This window comes from Rutilus rutilus (genome assembly GCF_951802725.1).
Source record: "Rutilus rutilus genome assembly, chromosome: 1".
In the NCBI taxonomy this organism is placed as follows: domain Eukaryota; kingdom Metazoa; phylum Chordata; class Actinopteri; order Cypriniformes; family Leuciscidae; genus Rutilus; species Rutilus rutilus.
This window is the reverse complement of record NC_140209.1, coordinates 25,460,337-25,484,279: the sequence shown is the minus strand read 5'-3', so window position 1 is coordinate 25,484,279 and position 23,943 is coordinate 25,460,337. Positions and strand designations below refer to the sequence as shown.

General features: G+C 38.5%; 1 protein-coding gene across 1 annotated transcript in view; it reads left to right on the top strand.

Annotated features, from left to right (window-relative positions):
• Positions 1–23,943, top strand: part of LOC311304483 (myosin-9-like) — a gene marked incomplete at both ends in the record, with an annotated part of 49,254 nt that overhangs the window by 12,034 nt on the left and 13,277 nt on the right. The window contains 14 exons of the mRNA XM_084431493.1: positions 909–1,065; positions 1,399–1,426; positions 1,521–1,599; positions 6,366–6,458; positions 6,548–6,611; positions 13,889–13,987; positions 14,119–14,262; positions 14,345–14,440; positions 14,693–14,964; positions 15,055–15,228; positions 15,463–15,627; positions 15,713–15,827; positions 20,070–20,245; positions 20,637–20,758. Of these exons, the coding sequence (XP_084287619.1) occupies positions 909–1,065; positions 1,399–1,426; positions 1,521–1,599; positions 6,366–6,458; positions 6,548–6,611; positions 13,889–13,987; positions 14,119–14,262; positions 14,345–14,440; positions 14,693–14,964; positions 15,055–15,228; positions 15,463–15,627; positions 15,713–15,827; positions 20,070–20,245; positions 20,637–20,758 (1,784 nt within the window). The remainder of the gene's footprint in view (positions 1–908; positions 1,066–1,398; positions 1,427–1,520; positions 1,600–6,365; positions 6,459–6,547; positions 6,612–13,888; positions 13,988–14,118; positions 14,263–14,344; positions 14,441–14,692; positions 14,965–15,054; positions 15,229–15,462; positions 15,628–15,712; positions 15,828–20,069; positions 20,246–20,636; positions 20,759–23,943) is intronic.

The window sequence follows — 23,943 nt, the reverse complement described above, 5'->3', positions numbered from 1 at the left end:
GTGCAAATTAAAAAAAGAGGATAACACCGTGTAGGCAACACCGATTTTTGTCGTTGTTCTCTGTACTGACAGCACTCCAAATGTACAAAAAAATGAGCTCAATGTTAAAATTGACCGGAGTTCTCCTTTAACTGCGGTCTCTTGGAAAGACAGAAAACTTTGGCTTACTTTGTACTTTCCTTATCCAGTCCTATGCATGGGACACTGGACAACTTCATTTAAAATGCTTATTATTATCTTTTTAAATCAATTATATTAAGTTCATGATTAACATTATTATGTCAGCTGAAAAAAAAGAAAAGAAAAAAAGAAGCGGGATCGGCAGAATGGTTCCTCACGGTTCCTCTGCCGATCTCCGTAGTGTGCATGAATTGGAGTGGCTGTAGACTCATCCCACCGATGGTTTACCCACCTACGTTTTTTTGGTGTGCAGGGGAAAAACCCCTTCCGATACTTTGCCGCTGGTGCTAACGTTGGTAAGACTGAACGTGCTGTCTGGGTCACTTATTACCAACTAGTTATTGAGAATTAATAGAGGTGAAGATGTTGATGTTTTATTGGAAATAATAGGTTTTGTAAAGTATATTATGTTTAATTTGGTTGATGTAGTAAACTTTGTTTGTATTATGTTGTAAGGGCTGGCTATCATGAAATCACAGATATGAATGCCACACACGTCAGAGTTAAATTTTGCCACAGTTAAATGCATATTTTCCCCAAAACATATACCAACAAAATTTTTATTTGATCCCCGTTTGAGTTCTCTGCCTTTCCTTGACCCCAACCGTGACATTGTTGATGGTGAAAAGAGATTTATTTTCCTTACATCCTTACTTTTAATTTACCACTGGGGTAGAGTATATTTCTTACTTTACAAACACATGATTGTCTGTCTCTGTTCTCCACAGACATACTCGGGTCTGTTCTGTGTGGTCATCAACCCGTACAAGAACCTGCCCATCTACTCAGAGGAGAACATCAAGATGTACAAGGGCAAGAAACGACACAAAATGCCGCCACACATCTACGCCATCACAGACATGACCTACAGGAGTATGATTCAGGGTAAACTTACACATACAGACCAGTCTAATCACACAATTTTCTAATCCAAGTTCATTACTTTCAAAATTGTTAACAGTATCAAAACAGATTTAAAGCATTATTATCTGGGGAGCTGAATCTCTCTTCTGCTGATGTGCGTGTGGGTGGAGAACATTAATATTTTTCTGCCTATTTTTTATTTATTTTTTTACAACCAATTCCTGATGAATAAAATCAAGTTCGTACTATATTATCTCCCACTGAATATTCTGTTTCACTCAAAAATGTGTGTCAAATTTTGAATGTTTTTGCATTGTATAAATTCATTGTTGTATAAATTCACTCTTCCAACAGGCCGTGTTAATCAGTCAATTCTCTGCATGTGAGTCACTCACGTTCTTGCATGTGTCTTTTTTGTGTTTTGAGCATTGAAGATGTGCAAGACGTCTCACACTTTTGTGTTTGTGTGTTTTGAGGGGGGAATCTGGTGCCGGAAAGACAGAAAACACCAAGAAGGTCATTCAGTATCTGGCCCACATGTCCTCATCTCTTAAGGTACTAACATGCACCCTATATGGGTAGACAAGGTACAGGGATACAAAGGTGTTTACTTGAGTGTGCTGCCCTATGGTGAAAAGATGTAAAGGTTAAAAAAATCTGACAGTGTATGTTGTTAAGAAAACTAAATCAATTAACCAAAGTGTCTCAGTTCAGTAGAACCAGCACTCCTACAGTATTAAATTTACCCAATTTTTCAAAGGATACCAAACATTCTTTTGTGATTTTAGAAGTCATATTATGTTGTTACATCCCCCTGATAACTTAAAATATTAGATGCTAATTGATTTGCAGCTAGATGAATCAAGATGTTCACAGTGCTCAAGATGTGCTCTCCCCATGTCACTTTTCAAAAAAACTGAGCTTTAGATGCTTTAAAAGTTTCACCTTTTTTGTCTCTGAGTGAGGTTATTGACTAAAGGACTCGTCAGGCTTAATCAAACCTGCAGTATTTTTTTTATGATTAATTAAAAATCAACTCATAAAAGTAATTTGTCTGTGAATCAGCTGTTCAAAGCCATTGTAAAGCACACCTGTGATCTCATTACATCCTGAACTGCATCTGTTAAAAATGGCTGAATATCTACACTAGAATGAGAACTTTTTTTAATCATTAAAAACATGTCAAATACATGTGTGACAATTTATGCATGAAGCCACACTGAGAGTCTTTGTAATTTACCTATGTAGGACTGGAAAAAATGAATCTAAGAAAAGGAACATTTGATCGGAGCTACCCCAATTTTTCCCATGACCAAACTCAGTTGAGAACTGCAGGATTCCTAGAGCAGGCCTTGAAATAAACATTTGCTATTGATGTTAATTTATTTGATGTTTCAAATCTCATTTACATACAGTATCAAATCTTATTCCAATTACCTGCCATTTCCTAAAGTCTGCACAATAAAGAGTGAGTAATTCAAGCATTGACTGTGTGTTTTTAGAGGTGATAAATGAGAAATTACTCACTTCACTGTAAAACCTAACACTCAAAATAATTAATTGGTTTGAGTAGGACAAACTTAAATTCAACTAATTAGTTCAGTCCAATTAACTTGTATGAGTATTTAGCACTTTCTTTTTCTTTCAAGTTCACAGAACTGATATATTTTAAGTAAACTGAACTGTTTCAACTGTTTTATGAAATTATTTATTTTAATTTAGAACTTAAGTTTAACTGAAACCGCTGGGATGTCTATTTCCCAGCATGCTTTGCCGATGGCACTCGAAAGGGAGAGTAAATGCTAAAATTAAGGGTAATATAATGGTTTTTTTTGTGTGTGTGTGTGTAAGATTAATGTTAAATTTGAGATTTAGTAGTGATTAATGGTTTGTCGTGCTAATTTAGAAGAATTTCTGTTAATGTTGGCTTTACACTGTAAAAAATAAAATCTTAAAAAAACGGTCAGTGACCGTCAGCAATGGCTGCCATGCAAAAAAACGTAAAATTAATGTAAAATATTCTAATTTAAATAAGTGCAAAATACTTTTACAGAAATCTTCATTAATCTTTTTTAACAGAAACACAGTTATTTCACATTTACTTTCTGAGTTTTTTTACTGAAAAACATGTAGTTAATTACATGCATGATTTGCTGCAACTATATGTCACTGCATCAGCAACTTCACAGTTACTGTCAGTTAAATAAAGCAACATGCAGCATATTATCAGTGTTTTCTGCTCATCCTGGACTGAAGCTCAGGCTCTACTCTTCAACACAATGGTGAAACACAAAACACACCATACAGAAACACTTTAAACCCCAACAGAACATTAAAGGAGTCATAACCTGCAATTTTCACTTTTCCACGAGAATCAATGTATGTTATGATCGACTAACGATTATACACTGGCCGGGAAGCCGATATTTAAAAGTGAAGCGTTTGTTTACCTCATGGTAAATAAACCAGCGCGCGTGCACGCGCACTCAAATACGAGATTTTGATTTCAGCTCCCTCTTGACGTCATGAGGTAGTAGGATATACCATATATGGACACCGCAGCAGGAAGCCCCCCCTTCCCCTCTCCCCCTCATATTCAGTTCAGTCGAGAAAGATGGAGAAACCGAGTGCACACCGGACTTGCTCTGTGGTTGATTGCCATAAAAAACATGTAAATGTGTTTTATCTCCCAAAATCGGACGAAACTATCAGGGACCAGTGGATGAAATTCATTTTTAATGACGCTGTCCCAACAACCCTTTCAACTGGCGTATCGTTATGTGTGTGCGCTAAACATTTTACACCGGAATCATTTACAAATTTGGGGCAATATCAGGCGAAGTTGGCCTCGAAGCTCCGTTTGGGAAAAGGTGCCATCATGATAGTAAACGTCTCATCTCAATAACCACTGTAAGCTGATAAAATAAGTAGACTACATCTCCGTTAATGTAATCGACATTAAATAAAAGGTAAACCTATGTGGGAGAAAATAGCAACAAACGTTTTAGCTCGTTACCGATGTTAATGTATGTCTCAGTCAAAATGATTGTCTTTACCATTCAGAGACATCTTGATGTAGACGTCCATCCAACTCTACATCTTCCCTTTCCAGCTCTGGTTCAGAGTCCGGCTCAAACATGTAGGGTTGAATCCCGTAGGTCGCGGCCGAGTCGGGTTCATTCACCACTTGCGCCATGATGTCAGTTTGTAATGATGCTGACGTTACCTGCGTGTCAACCCCCCTCCTTCCTTCAACCAATCAACGCGCCCCTCATTTGCATTATTAAAATGAGCGTCCACGACAGCCAAAACATCGCATTGATCTCGCGAGACAATAATGCCTTCAGAAATAAGGGTAAAAGTAGGTCTGTGTTTACTTTTTTTCCACTTTACTTTTTTAGAAGGGCCTGAAAGACTATAATACAGCAGTAGGTATCCAATGTAATACTAGCTTATGACTCCTTTAAACACTACCAGATCTCTCAGCATCTCAGCATATTCACTTATTACAATCCAGACTTTATTTCTTTCATACTAACATTCTTATTGAGAATTAACAGAGGTTTAGAAGTTGAAGCTTTATTGAAAAGAATAAAGTCTGATGTCACCATGATGGAGATCAGTGTTTGCTTTAGTTGGGCTCTTGACCTTTTAGTGTTTAACTTTAATGTTTCTCTGGCTGCTTTAACTGTGTGTCTTTGATGCATGTTAGTTATGGTAGGAATCCAAGAAAAACTCAGACTAGATGATGTTGGTCTCTTTTTAGTGATAATAGGCATCATGTAGTGTCCTGCTTCATTGATGCCATCTGAAATGTTTTATCTGATTAAGCTGTTAAATATTAGTTGATCATTTTGCATGATGAAACTGCTATATAAGATCCTGCAGTGCTGTGATACTCAGATTTTATGAAATCATTATACAGAAAATGTTTTGACAGGATCATATAGACTCACTCAGACATCAAGAATCATGATTCGCAACAATGGTGACAATGAAAAAAAAATCTGATCAACTCTGAACTACTATAAAGTCACAAAAGGCTTTGTTGGTTGTCACCATTGTTGAGATTCATATGTTGATTCTTGATGTTTCTATACTACAATAATAATGAACCAGCTCAAAACTTTTTCTGTATAATCTATATTTATTAAAATTGCAGATTATTATAATACTGATGACACAATATTTCAAGGGTCATGTGATAAATTATAGTATTATAGACTTTGTTTAAAGCTAAAATCCATCTACATAATCTAATCTAATATATTCATGCTTGATTGACTAAGCAGTGAACCAGATCATCATATGATGATTATAACATCACCATTATCTGACTAAGATCATCTGATGTTTTCTCTGGCATTTATTACTATAACAAATGTGTATCAAATACAGAGATAAAGCAGCCAGAGAAAACTACAGTTAAAATCTCAAGGGTCATGAGCCAACTAAAGCAGACACTGATCTCAATCATGGTGACATCAAGTTTTTTACACTTTATTTAAATTAGCATATTTTACTTAAATTTTATGTTTTTTGTTTGTCAGCCGCCAGTCATTTGACCCTTTTTTAAAGATTTTTTTACAATGAAGGTATATGATTGTTATTTTACAGGTATTTCCTGAATAATCACGGTGTTTTTCAGTTTATTTAAATTAGAATATTTTACTTAAATTTTATGTTTTTTGTTTGGCAGCCGCAGCTGCCAGTCATTTGACACTTTTTTTTACAGTGTAGGATACTTACCATCATAGTGACAAGTGGTGCATGCAGCTTGATTTGAGAGCAAATAATCTCTTCATAATATTGCGCTCTGAAAACAACTGCTTCTGTATAACATACTATTGTTAATATGTTAGCAAATTAGTATGTTAGCAGATTAGCTTTTAAAAGTTAAGTTTATACTAATAAAAGTGCTCACATTGAGATTAAATGAAAGTTATAAATAACGTGTATGAATTAATGTACTTTGAGTTATATTAATTGAATGGACTTAGTACTATTAACATTATTTACCTAAGTTATCTTAACAATAAGTTATTGAGTTACTTGGACACAAATCAAATTTTTTTTTATGCTTAAATTGTTTGAGTTAATAAACTTAAATGATTTAAGGCAATCGGTTTCCTCAAACGTTTTGAGTTGAACTAACTCATCAGGTTTTACAGTGTGGAAGTGTCATTTTGGGTGAATACTAACATTTTAGTGTATTCGATTGCCTATATTGATCTCTTAAAATGTTATCACAGTGATCAGTTTGAACAGTTATCAAGCACCTGAACTGAATTCAATTCTTAATGGGTCTGTTTTGAGCACAGGGAGAGCTGGAGAAGCAACTGTTACAGGTGAACTCTATCCTAGAACCCTTCGGCAATGCCAAGACTGTGAATAACGACAACTCTTCTAGATTTGTAAGTTAGGGATATAACCCTTTATGGCGATCTTTTTGTACAATATTCTGAATTTGTGTAATTTAACTTCAGTCTTTCTTACATTTTAGAGCAAATTCATCAGAATCAACTTCGACAATAACGGATACATGGTTGGAATCAATATTGAAACCTGTATCTTTATGAGCTGAAAGCATGTGCTGTAAGTGATGTTAGCCATTCTGGAACATCTGCTAGATTTAGCCACTGCATTATAGTAGCATTCTCTCACAAAAGAACTAAAACCCACTGCTTATGAAGCTGAAAATGGCTCTTTTGTTCAGCTGTGGCACACACAGCTTCCTACTTTCCAAATATGCCTGGCCATTGTGAACTTGCAAAATAACTGATAGCAGTAAGTGCCTCAAAAGTCTTCTGATTGCCTAAACAAAGATTCAGACCGCTGTCCAAGACCAGGGCTGTCACAGAAAGATTAATATCTGTCTGGGAGTAGGGCCGTTTTCTGAATACCATTTCACATAAAAATCACTTGTGTGCTGCTTTTATATAACAAAACTGAATATGGTTTTAATGGAATTAATATGGTTTAAAATGTTGTACAGTGCTGTGCCTAAGTTTAGACACCCATGCTAAAGTTGACTAAAAAGAGGAATAAAAAATCATCTTTTGGAAATTGATCTTAATGCCTTAATTACAAAAAAATAGGAAAAATCCAACCTTTAAGGACACCAATTTTCTTTGTGAATGAATAATGTATCGTAAATAAATACATGTTCTTCCTTAAAATACAGGGTGCATAAGTCTGGACACCCCTATGTTAAATTCCCATAGAGGCAGGCAGATTTTTATTTTTAAAGGCCAGTTTCCAGAAATAAAGTCAGTCTGGTTAGTAATAAGTGAAGCTGGTAATGCTGTTTGTGGAGTTGTTTAATCCTCCTCTGCTGAGATCTTCACAGATTTAATGTCTTCTTTTCTCTTCAGTTGATTTCATCTAAGACTGTGTCTGAAGTCAGTTGTAGTTCTTGTGTTTCTGCTTGTCTCTTTTTCTGTTCTCTTCTTTCCTTCAGTGATTCTGCTTGTTAACAGGCTTATAAAGGCTGAGATGACTCCATATTTAATATACACAGATTTTATGGCTCAGATAAGGTCCAGTTCTGGTTTATTTCTTTGCTCTTGGCTGACATGTGGCATTGCTATGGCCTGCTTGTGGCCCAGATCTGGCAAACAGGAGCGGTCCAGTCAAGTGCCGTCATTCCACCCTGCATGTGGGCCAGATCCGCATTCCACACGTGCCAGATGTGGGCCGGATCCGGGCCGAAACAATGCTGCTATCTGGGAACTGAAATAAAACCATGCCAGTATGGTGAAGGCTATGTGATGATGTGGGGCTATTTTAATTCCAAAGGCCAAGGGAACTTTATCAGGATGCATAGTATCCTGGATCCATGAAATAAATTGCCTTTAAAAATAAAAATCTGCCTGCCTCTATGGGAATTTAATATAGGGGTGTCCAGACTTATGCACCCTGTATTTTAAGGAAGACCATTTATTTATTTACGATACATTATTCATTCACAAAGAAAATTGGTGTCCTTAAAGGTTGGATTTTTCCTATTTTTTTTGTAATTAAGGCATTAAGTTCAATTTCCAAAAGATGATTTTTTTTATTCCTCTTTTTAGTCAACTTTAGCATGGGTGTCTAAACTTTTGCATAGCACTGTATATGAATGATCAAAATTGTGGGGAAGAAACTTTCTGAACTTCATGTAGCTCCGTATAGCTTTGTTTTTAATCTCTATTTTAAATTTTTAATGCTGTTTAAATAGCTTAATATAGCTTAATTATCACAATATATCTGATATTATCTAATATTGTCTGTAACATTGATCTGACATCGTTAGCTTTAATCTAAATCACTATTGCCAGTACAGCGCTTTAGCAGTTACCTAGCCTTTGCTTACCATAATTTTTCTCTTGTGCACTTAGGGTTAGGGTTAGGGTTTTATGTATGTTTTGTGGTTTTGTTATTTAGCCACGAATGTAACACATTTACAAGTGATGAATAGTTTGCACTTTAGATTAGGGGATGCAGAAAGTGTTGTAAATGATTTATTCATGCGTTTACACATCATTGTGTTGAACACTGTTACTTACCTGTTACAAACGATCTGTACGTGTATGCAAGGCATTTACAACACTTTCTGCACCCTCTAATTGCTACATACATAAAGAAAATAACATAATTTATTAAACATCTATGAAACTCATATTCATGTTTTGTTAATGATTAGTTAATCATTAACTAATCAATTGTAAATGACTTGTAACTGAATCTACAAAATGTACATAAAATAATGAACATATCACTTATTAATCATTTATGAACGCATAGTGATGTTTCGTAAAATCATAGTTAATCATTTACTAATGACTTGTAACGGAATTTACAAAACATACATAAAATGTTAGTATATCACTTGCTAATCATTTATGAATGTTTTGTAAATGATTAGTTCAGTAAAGTATTACCTGGCTGGTTACATAACCTGAAAGTTACCTCCGTTTTTGGAACCAAAAGTTCAGGTTATCCGCTTACTTACCCTTAAACATACCCGGGTATGTCACATAACCTACTTTCTGGAATACCCCCCAGGGGTCATAGATCCCTGCAGCTGAATTGTCTTTAATTTTCATTGATTGCTCCTGTTTGCTTTTATTTTGCTGTTGTTTTGTTGTAACTTTAGTAGCATGTTATGTGACGTTGTCTCCCGTCGATGGGCCAGACATGGAGGGCCCACAACCAAAAGGTTGGGGGTGCCAAATCATTCCCTTCGGCTGGAAAAGGAGGTCCTTCCTCAGGGGAATGGCCTGGGGGCTGCAGACAGCCGCTGCATCAACTCAGGGAGCCATGACTGGTTCCGCCAGAGGGGAAAGCAGAAGGTCTGCGCATCTGTCCTCCCTGATCTGTTTGATGATCTGAGGGAGCAATGCAACTGGAGGGAAGGCATAAAAGGTGAGGCTGGGCCAGTACATGCCTGTCCTTTTAGAATAACATTGGGAAGTGAGAGCTGTTTTCTTAGGTGAATAGGTCGACCTCTGCCTTCCCGAAGATACTCCAAATCATTTGGAAAAACTGCCCTTTGGTTCAGTCTGTCCAGCATGTGCGCTGCTCTCAGCAAGAGCAGGTTAGGTTGTGCCCATAAGAGGAGGTGTCCCATTAGTCTGTACAGAGACCTGGACCTGAGCCGACCTGGGTGGTTTATGTAGGACACCACTGCTATGTTGTCCGAGCGGACTAAGACATGGTGCCCTGTCAGGTCCAGCAGACAGGTTTTGAGGGCAAGAAAAACCTCCAGCATTTCCAGGCAGTTAATATTCACACAGAGCTCCCCAACCTGTGTTGAAAGCATCTGTCGAACCACCTTCCGTCTCAAGACCAGACTCAGGTTTTCGCCGTTCTGGTACCAATGAGGGTCCTTCCAAGGGGTCAAGGCCAAAACACTGGCATGATCCACCTTGATATGGAGGCGTCTGAGACGACAACCATAGGCTGGGACACGTGGTTTCAGCCAATACTGCAGAGGCTGCATGTTCAGCAGCCTCAGCGGAAGTAATGAGGATGCAGACACCATTAAGCCAGCATCCTCTGAAAGGTCATGAGGGGGAGTAAAACCCAGACAATAAACACCGACGCGAGCTGCAGAATAGTTAAAGCACGCTCCAGGGTGAGCAAGGCCCTCATATGGGTCGAATCAAAAAATGCTCCCAGGAAGGCAATACACTGGCTGGAATTCCGTGAGCTCTTGGCCAAGTTGATCCTGTGTCCCAGGCATTCCAAATGGCTGAGGAGCAAAGATCTGTGAATGTGTACAACTCGGCCTCCAACTGGGCCAATACAAGCCAGTTGTCAAGGTAATTCATTAGGTCCATGCGCTTTGTGAAAGTGTGCGGTGCCATAGACAGTGTGGATTGGAGGAACTGGTTATTTGCGTAGATGCGTGAACGTGAAAGAACCCAAAGCTTGCAACGAACACATCGCTTCCAATGCCCGGAACTGAGCACAGGGATGGGAGGCACATTTGAGGCATTTGCAGAGCTTGAGCATCTGGGTAGGAAGTGGTGCATTGCCTGCGACGACTTCTGAGCTGCGGTGAAGCGGTTGGCAAAACCATCCACTATGGGCCCTAGGAGACCAGTGGGGGAGACTGGTAAGCCTTGTCTCTGTCCTTAATCCGTCCTTAATCTCCATCAGATTTAGCCACAAGTGGCACTCCAACACCACTAAGCTGGGCTCTTTTTTTGTAGTGTGCAGGGCAAGGTCTGTTGTGATGCACATCTCTCTAAACGTGGTGGAGTCCGGGCCAGAGTAGTCTATGGAGCGGAAGAGTTTGATAGACCTGGAGGACCACCATGGTGTGGAGGGTGGAGCCCGCTTAGCCAGTCAATGAGTAGGTCCAAACGGTGAGGGCTGAAGTGGTCCTGCAGGGCTTGAATGGGTGGGCGACTTTCGCTTTCCATCCAAGTGCAGTGGGTGGGTATAGGTGCGCTGCCTGGGCTTCTTCGAGAGGAGGCAGCTTGCCGTACCCTTTTCTGAGTGGGAAAAGAGTCAAGTCACATTTTTTTATATAGTGCTTCTTATAATACAGATTGTTTCAAAGCAGTGTTACAGAGATAACAGGAAATTGCAACAAAGTTTGTTTCCAGAAGAAAATACACTCTAAAAAATGCTAAGATGGCTTTAATTAACTTTTTTATGTCAACAGGTCCCACGTAACTAGGTTACGTTGGATTTATGTAATATTATTTATTTCAATTAAATTAAGTTAATTACATAAGGTTAATTCAATGCCGTTTAGTTTAATAAGGTTAACAGTCTTAATTAAAGTTAATTAAGTTCAATTATCCTAAAATGTATATTTTTACATTCAACCAAAACAAATAATCCAACTGGATAAACCTTATGTAATTAACTTAAGTTAATTGAAATAAATAATGTTACATAAATCCAATGTAACCTAGTTATGTGGGACCTGTTGACATAAAAAAGTTAATTAAAGCCAACATAGCACAGTCCAGCTTAAAGGAGAACTCCGGTCAATTTTAACATTGAGCTCATTTTTTTGTACATTTGGAGTGCTGTCAGTACAGAGAACAACGACAAAAATCGGTGTTGCCTACACCGTGTTATCCTCTTTTTAAAATGTGCACCCTGTTGACTTCAGTGGGGCAATGTTTAAACCTACTTTTAGCCTCTTAAAGGGATAGTTCACTTTGAAATTAATTTTTGATATGTTTTAGCTTACCTCAAGGGCATCCAAGATGTAGGTGTCTTTGTTTCCGCAGTAGTTTCAATTTTGATATTTTTAGGTCAAACCGTTCTTGTCTGTCAGTCATATAATGCAGGTCTATGGTCACTGGCTCAAAACACAAGCACAGAGTCCAAATTAAAACAATTCCCCACGTCCAAATGAAACAATTCCCCATCATAAGTACACATTGATGGCCTAAGACACGAAACGAGCGGTTTGTGTGAGAAAACGAACAGTATTTATATCGTTGTTATCTCTTGAAAACAGCACACGTCCAAATGATCTGACGGCGCGGGCGGGTATAGATATATACATAGATGTCGCCTTGGCTACGGTTTCGTTCCAATGAACTGCAGTAGCGAAGGCGACATCTAGTGTATACATCTATACCCGCCAGCGGGCGGGTATAGATATATACACTAGATGTCGCTTGGCTACGGTTTCATTCAAATGAACTGCAGTAGCCAAGGCGACATCTATGTATATATCTATACCCGCCCGCGCCGTCAGATCATTTGGACGTGTGCTGTTTTCAAGAGATAACAACGATATAAATACTGTTCGTTTTCTCACACAAACCGCTCGTTTCGTGTCTTAGGCCATCAATGTGTACTTATGATGGGGAATTGTTTCATTTGGACGTGGGGAATTGTTTTAATTTGGACTCTGTGCTTGTGTTTTGAGCCAGTGACCATAGACCTGCATTATATGACTGACAGACAAGAACGGTTTGACCTAAAAATATCAAAATTGAAACTACTGCGGAAACAAAGACACCTACATCTTGGATGCCCTTGAGGTAAGCTAAAACATATCAAAAATTAATTTCAAAGTGAACTATCCCTTTAATATCCTTGATGTGTCATTACAAGTGCACAGCCAAATGTGAGTGATTCCTTCAGAGTGAACACGAGTGAATCTGACTGCAGTAGATGTGAAAGATAAGAATACAACTGATGTTATTTAAGCCAGCGCACATACCTGTATTTACATCCTGTTTTCGGTCGAAGTCCAAAGTAGTCGATTGTCAAGTTCACGCGCATAGGTTTAGTTACCTATGATCACGCGCGTGAACCCGATTTTTGTCGTTGTTCTCTGTATACTCAGAGTTGTTCTCTGTATTGACAGCACTCCAAATTTACCAAAAAATTTGCTCAATGTTAAAATTGACCGGAGTTCTCCTTTAAGTAAGTTCAGTGATATTTCATTTTGTTGTAAAGAAGTTATTAATTTAGTTCATTTATATATATATATATAGCCACTCTGGAGAAAACCGTGATGTCATCGTCCAGACCCAGGGTACTGGAGTACTGGCGAATTTTAGCTCTGTGGGGAAAGTGAGGCATGCAGGACCTGTGGCAGCATGAGCTCACTCATGCCTCACCGCTCACTCCTCTGTCTCTGCTGTTTCTTCCTCAGAGGTTCCTGGCAAGTTCCTTACCAGAAGATTGTCAGTTTGCTTGCAGAGCGCTGCTGAGTTAGCATGATCCGCTGCGAGGCTTGTCTAAGGCGAGAAGGTTCTTGCGTCCCAGGAGGAGAAGATCTTCGTCGTTGAAGGAGAGTTATTCTGAAATCCTATGGCGAGACACTCGCTTTTACAGACGGATAGGCTATAGGCTTGTGCAGTTTCTCTGCGTGATTCAATAAGGCTTCAGTATTCAGAGAAACAGATCAGAGAGTTTTCCCAGAGCGTCTAGCAACGCAATACGAGAGAACCGTATCGATAACGGAACTATAAAAGCATCATGTAGGTATTTAATATTCTGTCATATACACAACACAAAACTTGTTTCATTTGGAGATGGACATCTCAGATTAAATAAGACATGGCAGAATGCAGAAAATGAAGTACACATGAGGCTTTGGCCTGTCTCGGGCACAGTTGAGTGCACATCTGCACAAGCCTTTCAAAGTATACTCCTTGGTAGTGAGCGTGATAAGACATGTTCAGAATGTGTGCACTATCTATTGGACTTTTGTTTCAAGCACTTAAATCAGTTACACATGCGCAATTGTACCATTCTGCTGACTAGTGGATGGTGTGCGCATGCTACAAAGTATACTTTGGGTTTTAAGCCGACTGTGAAATTCCTTTGTGTGAGTATTTGTGTGCTTTAGTGTGTCCTTGACTCCAACCGTCAGATCTATTGGAAATGTCTCGTGTGATTCGTCAAGCTAAAGAAGAGAGGAACTTCCACATGTTCTACTACATGCTCACCGGCGCAGAAGACAAACTAAGCTGTGAGTGTCACTCTTTACTGCTTTAATACACGATTGTTGAACTATAGTTTGAGTTTAAAAATAACTAAAATAATAATAGTTGGATGGGGCTCTTGTTTATGAATGAATGTCAATTATTGGACCAATTTTAGCTGAACTGTATCTGGAGAGCTACAATAAATACCAGTTCCTGTCCAATGGAAACGTGGCAATTCTGGGACAGAAGGACCAAGACATGTACCTGGAGACCATGGAGGCCATGAAAATCATGGGCTTATCTAAGAAAGAACATATCGGTATATATATATCATGACAGTGTTATCTGATGTGTGTTAGAGATATTTGAGGTGCTTCAGTTGTGTGCATTGCCTTCTGCAGGTCTGTTGAGGGTCATGTCATCTGTGCTACAGCTGGGTAACATGTCCTTTGAGAAGGAGTGTCACTCGGACCAAGCCTCCATGCCTGATGACACAGGTAAACACACATTATGACTTTACAAACACGTCCATCAGGCTTTGTTTTAATAACCCGTACAAGTATTGACACCATGGATGTAGTAGATGAATTTATATGTTAACAGCTGGTTGGAACAAGATTAACCCAGTAGATCATCTTGATCAAGCTGTTTAGCGCTGGTAGTAGAGAAGGCAAACCAGCAGCATTTGTTACTGCCAGTTGAGTGTTATTTATTTATTTTTTTAAACAACTTATCCTTCACTTCTCCAGCCGCCCAGAAGGTGTGCCATCTGATGGGCGTGAGCGTGACCGATTTCACGCGCACCATCCTCTCGCCCCGGATCAAAGTTGGCGGTTGTTACGTGCAATGGGCCCAGACGCAGGAGCAGGCCAAGTTCGCGGTGGAGGCTCTGGCCAAAGCCACATACGAGAGGATGTTTTGCTGGCTGGTAATGCGCATCAACAAAGCTCTGGATAAGACCAAGCGTCAGGGTGCCTCCTTCATCGGCATCCTGGACATCGCCGGCTTTGAGATCTTTGAGGTATGGCAGAATCCTTACTGCTTCAAGCTTACAGTGAGATTGATTACCCACAGTTCCTAGCAGTGACTGTAGTTGTGTTCCTCTTCGCAGCTGAACTCGTTCGAGCAGTTCTGCATTAACTACACTAACGAGAAGCTCCAGCAGCTGTTCAACCAAACCATGTTCATCTTGGAGCAGGAGGAGTACCAACGCGAGGGCATCGAGTGGAAATTGATTAACTTCGGCCTCGACCTGCAGCCCTGCATTGACCTCATAGAGAAACCTGTAAGCGTCTCTCCACCAATCACATGCCTACTAGAGCGATCACATGACCTGTGGCCTTTAAAAGAGTGAATTTCTTGCCAACTCTGATGAGATTAGAATCCAAATGTCGGGTCGAGAATCCTTTGCATTTTTTTAATTCCTAATGATTTCCATCTCTACCAATAATCTTAATTTTATAAAGAAACTGACAAAAATCAATGGATCAGTTTTTTGAGTTTGTATTCCCTTATCCAGACGAATCCTCCTGGAATCTTGGCTCTCTTGGACGAAGAGTGCCTTTTGCCGAAAGCTACCGGTAAGAGCTTTGTGGAGAAGGTCCTGCGCGTACATTGCGAATTACACAAACCCAAGAAACAGAAGGACGAGGCCAATTTCTGCATCAGCCATTACGCTGAAAAGGTCCTTGTCTGCTCCACAGATGTACTGTTGTGGGATTTCAGTGTTTCCTTTGGGATTGCTAAATGTCTATAACTGTGTTTCTCAGGTGGAATATAATGCAGACGAGTGGCTAATGAAAAATAGGGACCCTCTGAATGATGATGTGGCTACTCTCCTGAACAAATCTACTATCGAGTTTATTTCAGAGTTGTGGAAGGACGGTGAGTTGGATGGATGGACAGCTCTTTAATGCATATTAATGCAGAAGGTCATGTAGAAAGAATATAAATGATGAAAAAATGTGTTTCTGTTGCTCTCAGAAAGGGGTGGAACTTGTAAATTGAACAATTGACTAATGTATTTACATTCTGGTTGCCTTTTTCTCTGCAATTTGAGTAGAAATGGGTAACCAGGGCTCACCCTATCAGTGGTTCTTTAATTTACCAAAAATACATACATAAAAATTTCAGCGTTCCAGAAGAGCTTATTGTTCTTGAGGGATCCAGTACTTTTGAATCAATTAATTTACTTGACTTTTCCAGTCTTTTCTGATTTACTGGTTAAGCAGTAAATAATATTTTATTTGGTGGAAATAGAGAGTAAAAAATATATAAGTTATATATAATAATTGCAAAACTATAAAAATGCATATTTATTTAAAAAATGTCCCTGAAGTTTTATAATTTGATTGACATGCATACAAACACAGATTTTGGGGTCCAAATTTCACTTTTGACAAACCCGACAATTGAAAAGTTATTAAAAAATATCTTAGGCAATATCTTTTCATAATATCTTAAATATCAAAAGTCTTAGGCATGTTAATACTCCATATAATTACAGTTAATACAGGCATATAATAATTTGGGTAAATGTGTAAGCTAGATTTATGCCTATTTTTTCACTTCTTCATGGACACCACAATGATTTCCCTCGTGTGGTAATTTTCCTTATAATTATGTATGGTTTGCAAAAATTGGAACTGCTGTGTCTGTGTAAATGAGAGAAGCAAAGTATGCGCGTTGTGCGTACCCTACATAATGGGTTGGTCTGAAGTAGCAAATGGCCAAGCAAGCATGCGCCCATTAAAATAGCATCTGAATATCACGCCACTGACTTCCCAGCAAACACATTTGCGTTGTGGCAACGTGCTCGCCACATTGAAACAATGTAGAATTGTAAGACGCGCAACATTCAGCAACTGTTCTGGCCTTTTTTTTTATGCTAGATACAGATACAGTATCCCCCATTTAGCATGTTTTGTGGTTAATTTTTAATTAGTCGTATGTTAAAAAATTATTTACTTTTTAAATATTGTTTATCCCTATTATTATTTATGGGCCTAACAGTAAATCATTATAATCAACATCTGCAAGTGTAAACTTTGAAGAGTAAAAATAACATAGAAGGTTATCTAATTCAACTTTATCAAAACTGCATATGGTAATCCAATTGCACCTCCAAAAGTCATACATTTGTGAGAAAACAAAACAGGGAGTGGATTAACGTGAACTAGCATGAGCAGACATGAGAAAATTTAGCAAAGAAACGAATGAGATGACAAATGAAAGAAAAAAATAAACAGTTGTGCGATGTTTTTTTTTTCTCTGTGCATTTCCAAAAAAGAAAAAAAGGAAAAAGCATTAACGTGCAACAAGTAGGCTACGCGCTGAAATCAATTACTCATCATTAAAGTAATTTTGGCTTCATAATTTGGCATAAAGTTCTTAAAAACTTGTCATGCCTGACCAGAAGATGTTCAAATAAATGTCACATTAGACAAGGAAGTTGTAGGTTGTGTTTGAATAATTACGTATCTTATTTAGCTGAGGTAAATTAAATGCAATTCTCACGTAAGGATTGCTCGATGAAGAATGAGAGACAGCCTAATGGTCAGTTGAAATTTAAAAGGCTGATTTTCGCCCTTCAGGGCAGTGACGAGTACATTATGTAGTCCAGTGGTTGTCCAGACACCCTAGGCACAACCTTAAGCAATGGCCCTGAACGGTGGTTCAATGTCAACATTGTGACAATGCTGTAACAACCTTCACCACACAACGCAGTTATAGCAACCTTTTGGCCATGCACTGTAAAAAAATTCTAGCCTCTCCATGTCAATTTTCTAGTGACTAATAACATCTAAATTTTTAAATTGGCCAAAGTGCAATTCTTGTTGCAATAGTCTGTTAACATTGGCTCAATGAGAAATAATACGTCAGACTAATTGAAAAATTTAGATGTAACCAGTCACTAGAAAATTTTGACTTGGGGATGTAATTTTTTTTTTACAGTGTGTTGTTAAAACGTTGTTAGAAGGTGGGGTACATTGTGCCAACGTTCCGTGTTTGCTGGGTTTAGACCAGATTTTAATTGTTTTCTGAAACTGCAAAATAGCCCCAGGGAATATTTGTGCTGGAACATGCCTAGTTCATTCCCTAACTTACCGACATGCATCTGTGGAGGGAAAAGTCTGCTGTGCATCGGGTGCAAAATAGGAATGATACATGCGTCAGTGTACAAAGTCAATTGCGCTGGGTGCAAGATAGGGCCCCTTATGTTTAATTATAAAGTTCGGGAGGAGCACGATTGGAGAGCACTCAGCAATCAACGACAATTAGAAACCAAGCACTATGAAAGAATTGCAAGTAATCCTTTGTCTGAACTGACTATTATTTTTCATAACATTTTAACCCATGCCAAAAATTCAGAATGGATTACTGAGAGTGAAATTAAATATATGACAGTTGAACACCCTTCCTTGGCTACATTTTATATACTTCCTAAAGTACACAAACCTCCTTTTGATAACCCCCCTGGGCGACCCATCATCTCGGGTAATGGTACACTTACTGAACCAGCGTCCAAGTTTGTTGATTTTTTTTTTATTAAGCCTTTTGTTAGGACTCTTCCTTCTTTCATTGAGGATACTGTGGATGTCTTAAACAGTTTGTCTAATTTAGGAAATGTTGGGTCCCAATATTTAATTAGCATGGATGTTGAGTCTTTTTATACCAACATTGACCACGAGGAGGGTCTACACGCCTTGAAACACTTAATTTCTGATAGAAATGACACCAAACCTCCTTCTCATTTCATTGAACATCTCACTGAGTTTATTATTCACAACAATGTCTTTGTGTTTATTGACAAGCTGTACAAACAGAAGATTGGTGTTCCTATGGGTTGTTGTTTATCACCCAATTATGCCTGTCTATATTTGGGGTTATGGGAGAAGTTGCATGTCTTCAACTCGGTTAATCCTTTTTATCATTGTATAACATGGTATGGTCGCTACATTGATGATTTATTATTTATTTTTAAGGGTATACTGACACTCAGGTTTTGGAATTTCACCAATACCTTAATTCCATAAATAAGAATTTAAGCTTTTTAACTTTATCCTTCTCCTCATTGGAAATTTGACTGAGTGCCTGGGACTTATTTTTCAACGATAAGAGTTGTATTTATATATTCAGCAGTCTCACCTCAATTCATTGACAGTTTAGCAGCATCCCTCCACCACCCCTTCTCCACATTTCTAGGCCCAGTTTACACATACATGGTTATTTTGAAAAACAGAGACATTTCCTTTCGGCTGTGCCCCTCGTTTACACGCAAACGGAGAATTCGCCTCTGAAAACGTTTTTTTTCTAAAAACTCCGGCCAGAGTGGAGATTTTGGAAAACTCTGTTTGCACGTTTGCATGTAAACTGAGAAAAACTGAGTTTTAGGCAGTCTACATCACAATATGTGACTATTTTTGGGATTCGATTGGCTAACGTGGGCTTGAGCTTCTCGTTACACTGCCACCTACAGGTTTGGCATGCTCTTGACGGCATATACAGGGGTTCGTGTAAACAAACACTTTTCTGAAAACTGACAGGTGTGCACAATGTTATTTTTGAAAACGGAGAGGGGTGAAATGTCTGTTTATTAAAATAGCTGTCCACGTGTAAATGTAGCCTTAAGCATTATCCTGCCTGTCTCACTAGACCACCTGGCCGTCATCAAGCATCCTAATGTGTATGTTAAAAGAAGAAATTAATGCGTAGTAATTTGAATAAGATGAGGTTGCTAAACTGTGGTTAAAGCTGAATTCAGGAAAATAAATACCCCTTTGTTGTGTATGACCACCTCTGATTAGAGTTTTTTGATGTTTTGATGTATTTAGTGTTATAAACTATGTTGTCCTGCAATTGTTGTCTTATGATTTAGATGACGCTGTGTGATTACATATACCTTGAATATTGGCCAAGTAAAGTTTAAGTTGTAAGTGCACTCAGCCTCCATCGTGTTATTGCTATCTCCATAGAATATAATGATATTCTGATAAACAACAATGTCAGAGGTGTTTGGGGCTCCCAAGAGTGACCCTTAGTGTCTCTCATTTGACACAACGATTGACAAAGGAAACGTGTTTACAGAACATTGATATTCTCTCTCTCTGTCTGTTTGTCTCTTAGTGGACCAGGACAAGGATCTGGATGATAAAGCGAGGACGGGTACCTTGAAACCCCGCAAGGGAAAGTTCCGCACAGTTGGACAGCTCCATAAGAAGCAGCTGTCTGAACTCATGGCCATGCTCAGAAACACCAACCCCAACTTCGTCCGATGCATCATTCCCAACCGCCAGAAAAAGGTATGAAATGTTCTGCATTCAACGGCAGAATGGATGTGCAGATGTAAATTAGAAATTTAGCTATAATCCAGCATGTTAACATTTAGTTTTTTTATGCTGATGTTCATTAATGTGCATTTAGGCTATTCTTGTATCTCTGTAAAGCTGCTTTGGAACAATCTACATTGTTAAAAGCACTATATAAATGAAGCTGACATTGTCCCTATTAAAGGGATAGACCTAAAAAATTTAATTATCCCCTAATTTACTCACCCTCAAGCTATCCTAGTGTATATGACTTTCTTCTTTCAGCTGAACACTGAAATTTTACATAATAAAATTGACAAAAGTTTAACCTGTGAGCTGTTCACCCTGAATTGATCTAAAGCATCTGCATCTCTGTCTATCTCAGCCTGATATGCTGGACCCTCTCCTAGTTCTAGATCAGCTCCGGTGTAACGGTGTGTTGGAGGGCATCCGTATCTACAAACAGGGATTCCCCAACCGCATTGTCTTCCAAGAGTTCAGACAGAGGTATTGGATGAACGACAGCAATGTTTTGTGCTTCTCATGGTGTTTTGGTTTTCTGGGAGTGAATAAATTAGCAAGTTCTTCACAATAAATTATATTAGCATCTGTTAGATGCTAGGTAGATTTGATTGTGTTTCAATGTAGTCCAGGCAAAGTAACTCATTTTGGAGCCAAAAATAGAACTAATTGTAAAATATTTTTTTTCAGCATAGATCATTTCTATGAGGTGTCCAGAACAACATACTAAAAGTCCTAAGAAATCCTAGTTGAGGAAATATGTTAAATTCTCATCAATCCGAGATGTGTGCCAAAAAGGCCAGGCACCCCAATGGGGCTATTTTCTTCCTTTACTTCTATCAAAATGAAACTTTACACAATGAAAGTACCCATGAAAAGTAAACATTTTAGTATTACAAGTTTCTTTGAAAATGAATTTGAATATGCAAATGAGCTATACACTAATCGAATATAGGCTACCCAAAATACACCCGCATAGGCTTAATTTTTTCCTTTACACCTACCACAAAAAAAAATTTACACAATGAAAGTCTACAAGAAAAGTAAAACATTTTGTATTAGAAGTTTTTTTGAAAATGAATTTGAATATGCAAATGAGCAATATACTAATCGAATATGCCCAAAATACACCCTAATGGACTTATTTTTTCCTTTACTCCTATCACAATCAAACCTCACACAGTGAAAGTATACATGAAAGGTAACATTTTTGTTTTACAAGTTTCTTTGAAAAATCTATTTTAAAGGAGTCATAATGTTGTTTTAACTTTGGTACCCAATGCTCTATTATAGTCTTTCAGGCCCTTCTAAAAAAGAAAAGTGGAAAAAAAATCAACACAGAGCCCCTCAGACCCTTATTTCTAAAGGCATTATTGTCTCGCGAGATCTGATGCGATGTTTGGCTGTCGTGGACGGTCATTATAATAATGCAAATGAGGGGCGCGTTGATTGGTTGCAGGAAGGAGGGGGGTTGACACCGCAGGTAACTTCAGCATCATTACAAACTGACATGGCGCAAGTTGTCAGAACCCGACCCGGCCGCGACATATGGGATTCAACCGTACATGTTTGAGCCGGACTCTGAACCAGAGCTGGAAAGGGAAGATGTAGAGTTGTTGGATGCACGTCTACATCAAGATGTCTCTGAATGGTAAAGACAATCATTTTGACTGAGACATACATTAACATCAGTTCGAGCAAAAACGTGTGTTGCTATTTTCTCCCACATAAATTTACCTTTTATTTAATGTAGATTACATTAACGGAGATGTAGTTTTTTTTTTAATCAGCTTACAGTGGTTTTGAGATTTTTACTATCATGTGGTGTTTTTGCCTTGTTTCATGTTGTGGTTATTTAGACATTCAATATGTTTCTTCTTTAGACATGCAACGTGATGTTATACTTGCATTTAAACAGTTTTAGCCACTGAGCATGGACTCCTGTACCGTCACAGCTGCTAGTGTAAAACAAAGTGGAAAGATGTGGCTAGCATTCGTAGAGTCCATTCCCCGTGTTTACCTCGAAGGTAACGTTACATACAATAGCCGCATTAGCAGTTAACTGTTAGCTGCTATTTGTTAACCACAGTAGAGCAATAAAAACACAGTCTTACCTTTTCAATTTCTGGCAAGTCCCTGATGGTTGGGATGGCACCTTTTCCCAAACGGAGCTTCGAGGCCAAGTTCGCCTGATATTGCCCCAAATTTGTAAATGATTCCGGTGTAAAATGTTTAGCACACACACCTAACGATACGCCACTTGAAAGAGTTGTTGGGACAGCGTCATTAAAAATGAATTTCATCCACTGTTCCCTGATAGTTTCGTCCGTTTTTGGTAGATAAAACACATTTGCATGTTGTTTGTGGCAGTCACCCACAGAGCATCTCAAGTGTAGGCTACACTCGGTTTCTCCATCTTTCTCGAGTCGACTAAACTGAATCTGAGGGGGAGAGGGGGAGAGGGGCGGGCTTCCCGCGGCATAGGTTTGCGGTGTCCATATTTGGTATATCCTCCCCCGTCTTGACGTCAAGAGGGGGAAGAAATCAAAATCTCGTTTTTTCGTGCGCGTGCACGTGGCCTATTTTACAAACCCTGAGGTAAACAAACGCTTCACTTTTAAATATCGGCTTCCCGGCCAGTGTACAATCATTATGCAATCATAACATACATTGATTCTCGTGGAAAAGTGAAATTTCTACATTATGACTCCTTTAAATATGCAAATGAGCTCAACACTAGGCCTAATTGACTTATGGCCAAGAAACCATAGTCACAAGTAGAAAAAACAGGGGCCAAATGACTAAGTACGTACATTTTATTTATAAAGCACATTTCAACATAGCAGAGCTATCCAAAGTGCTGGACATAGTAAAGAAAATTAAAATAAATAAAAGCACAGTAACGTAGAACCACACAAAACAAACAGTAAGACAAGGATATTAAGTATCAAAACGCCAGAGAGTAGAGGTATGTTTTCAATGTCCAGAGGCAATTGATTCCATAGACGGGGGCGGCAACTGAGAAAACTCTCTTTTAGTTTTTAAACGGGAGCGGGAAATATATAATAGAGCCTTGTCTGCAGATCTTAATCTGGAAGGTGGCAAAGGAGTAAGAAGATCTTTAAGGTAAAATGGAGCTTGATTATTAAGAGCTTTAAAAACAAACAATAATATTTTAAACTGAATTCTAAAATAAATCGGGAGCCAATGAAGGGATGCTAAAATTGGGATGACATGATCATATTTCTTAGTCCCTCAGCAGCCTTGCAGCTGCATTTTGTACTAACACATTCATGTCCATTCAGTAAGTTAACCTATGCATAAACACGATAAATTTGAAGTCACTTGCCACACTTACCTGGGTCACTTGCCACAAAAAGACTTATATTGACCTTAAGAATTGATTGCACAGTCTTGCCTCCAGTTGCTTTCTACAAATTTTTTTTTTTTTTTTTTTTTTTTTTGTGAACAAGCCTTACCTAGTTACATTCCCCCACAGATAACATCAGAAGAAAGTCAGAATAGCCATCTTAGTCATTAGTAATGTGGTGAGATAAAATTTTGGGCTGGTAGATTTACAAATGATTGGTAGGCTATTGTTGGTAAGATTACGAGATTACAGGCAGAAGTAATTCTTACCAACTAAACGATTCACTCTCACACAGAAGACA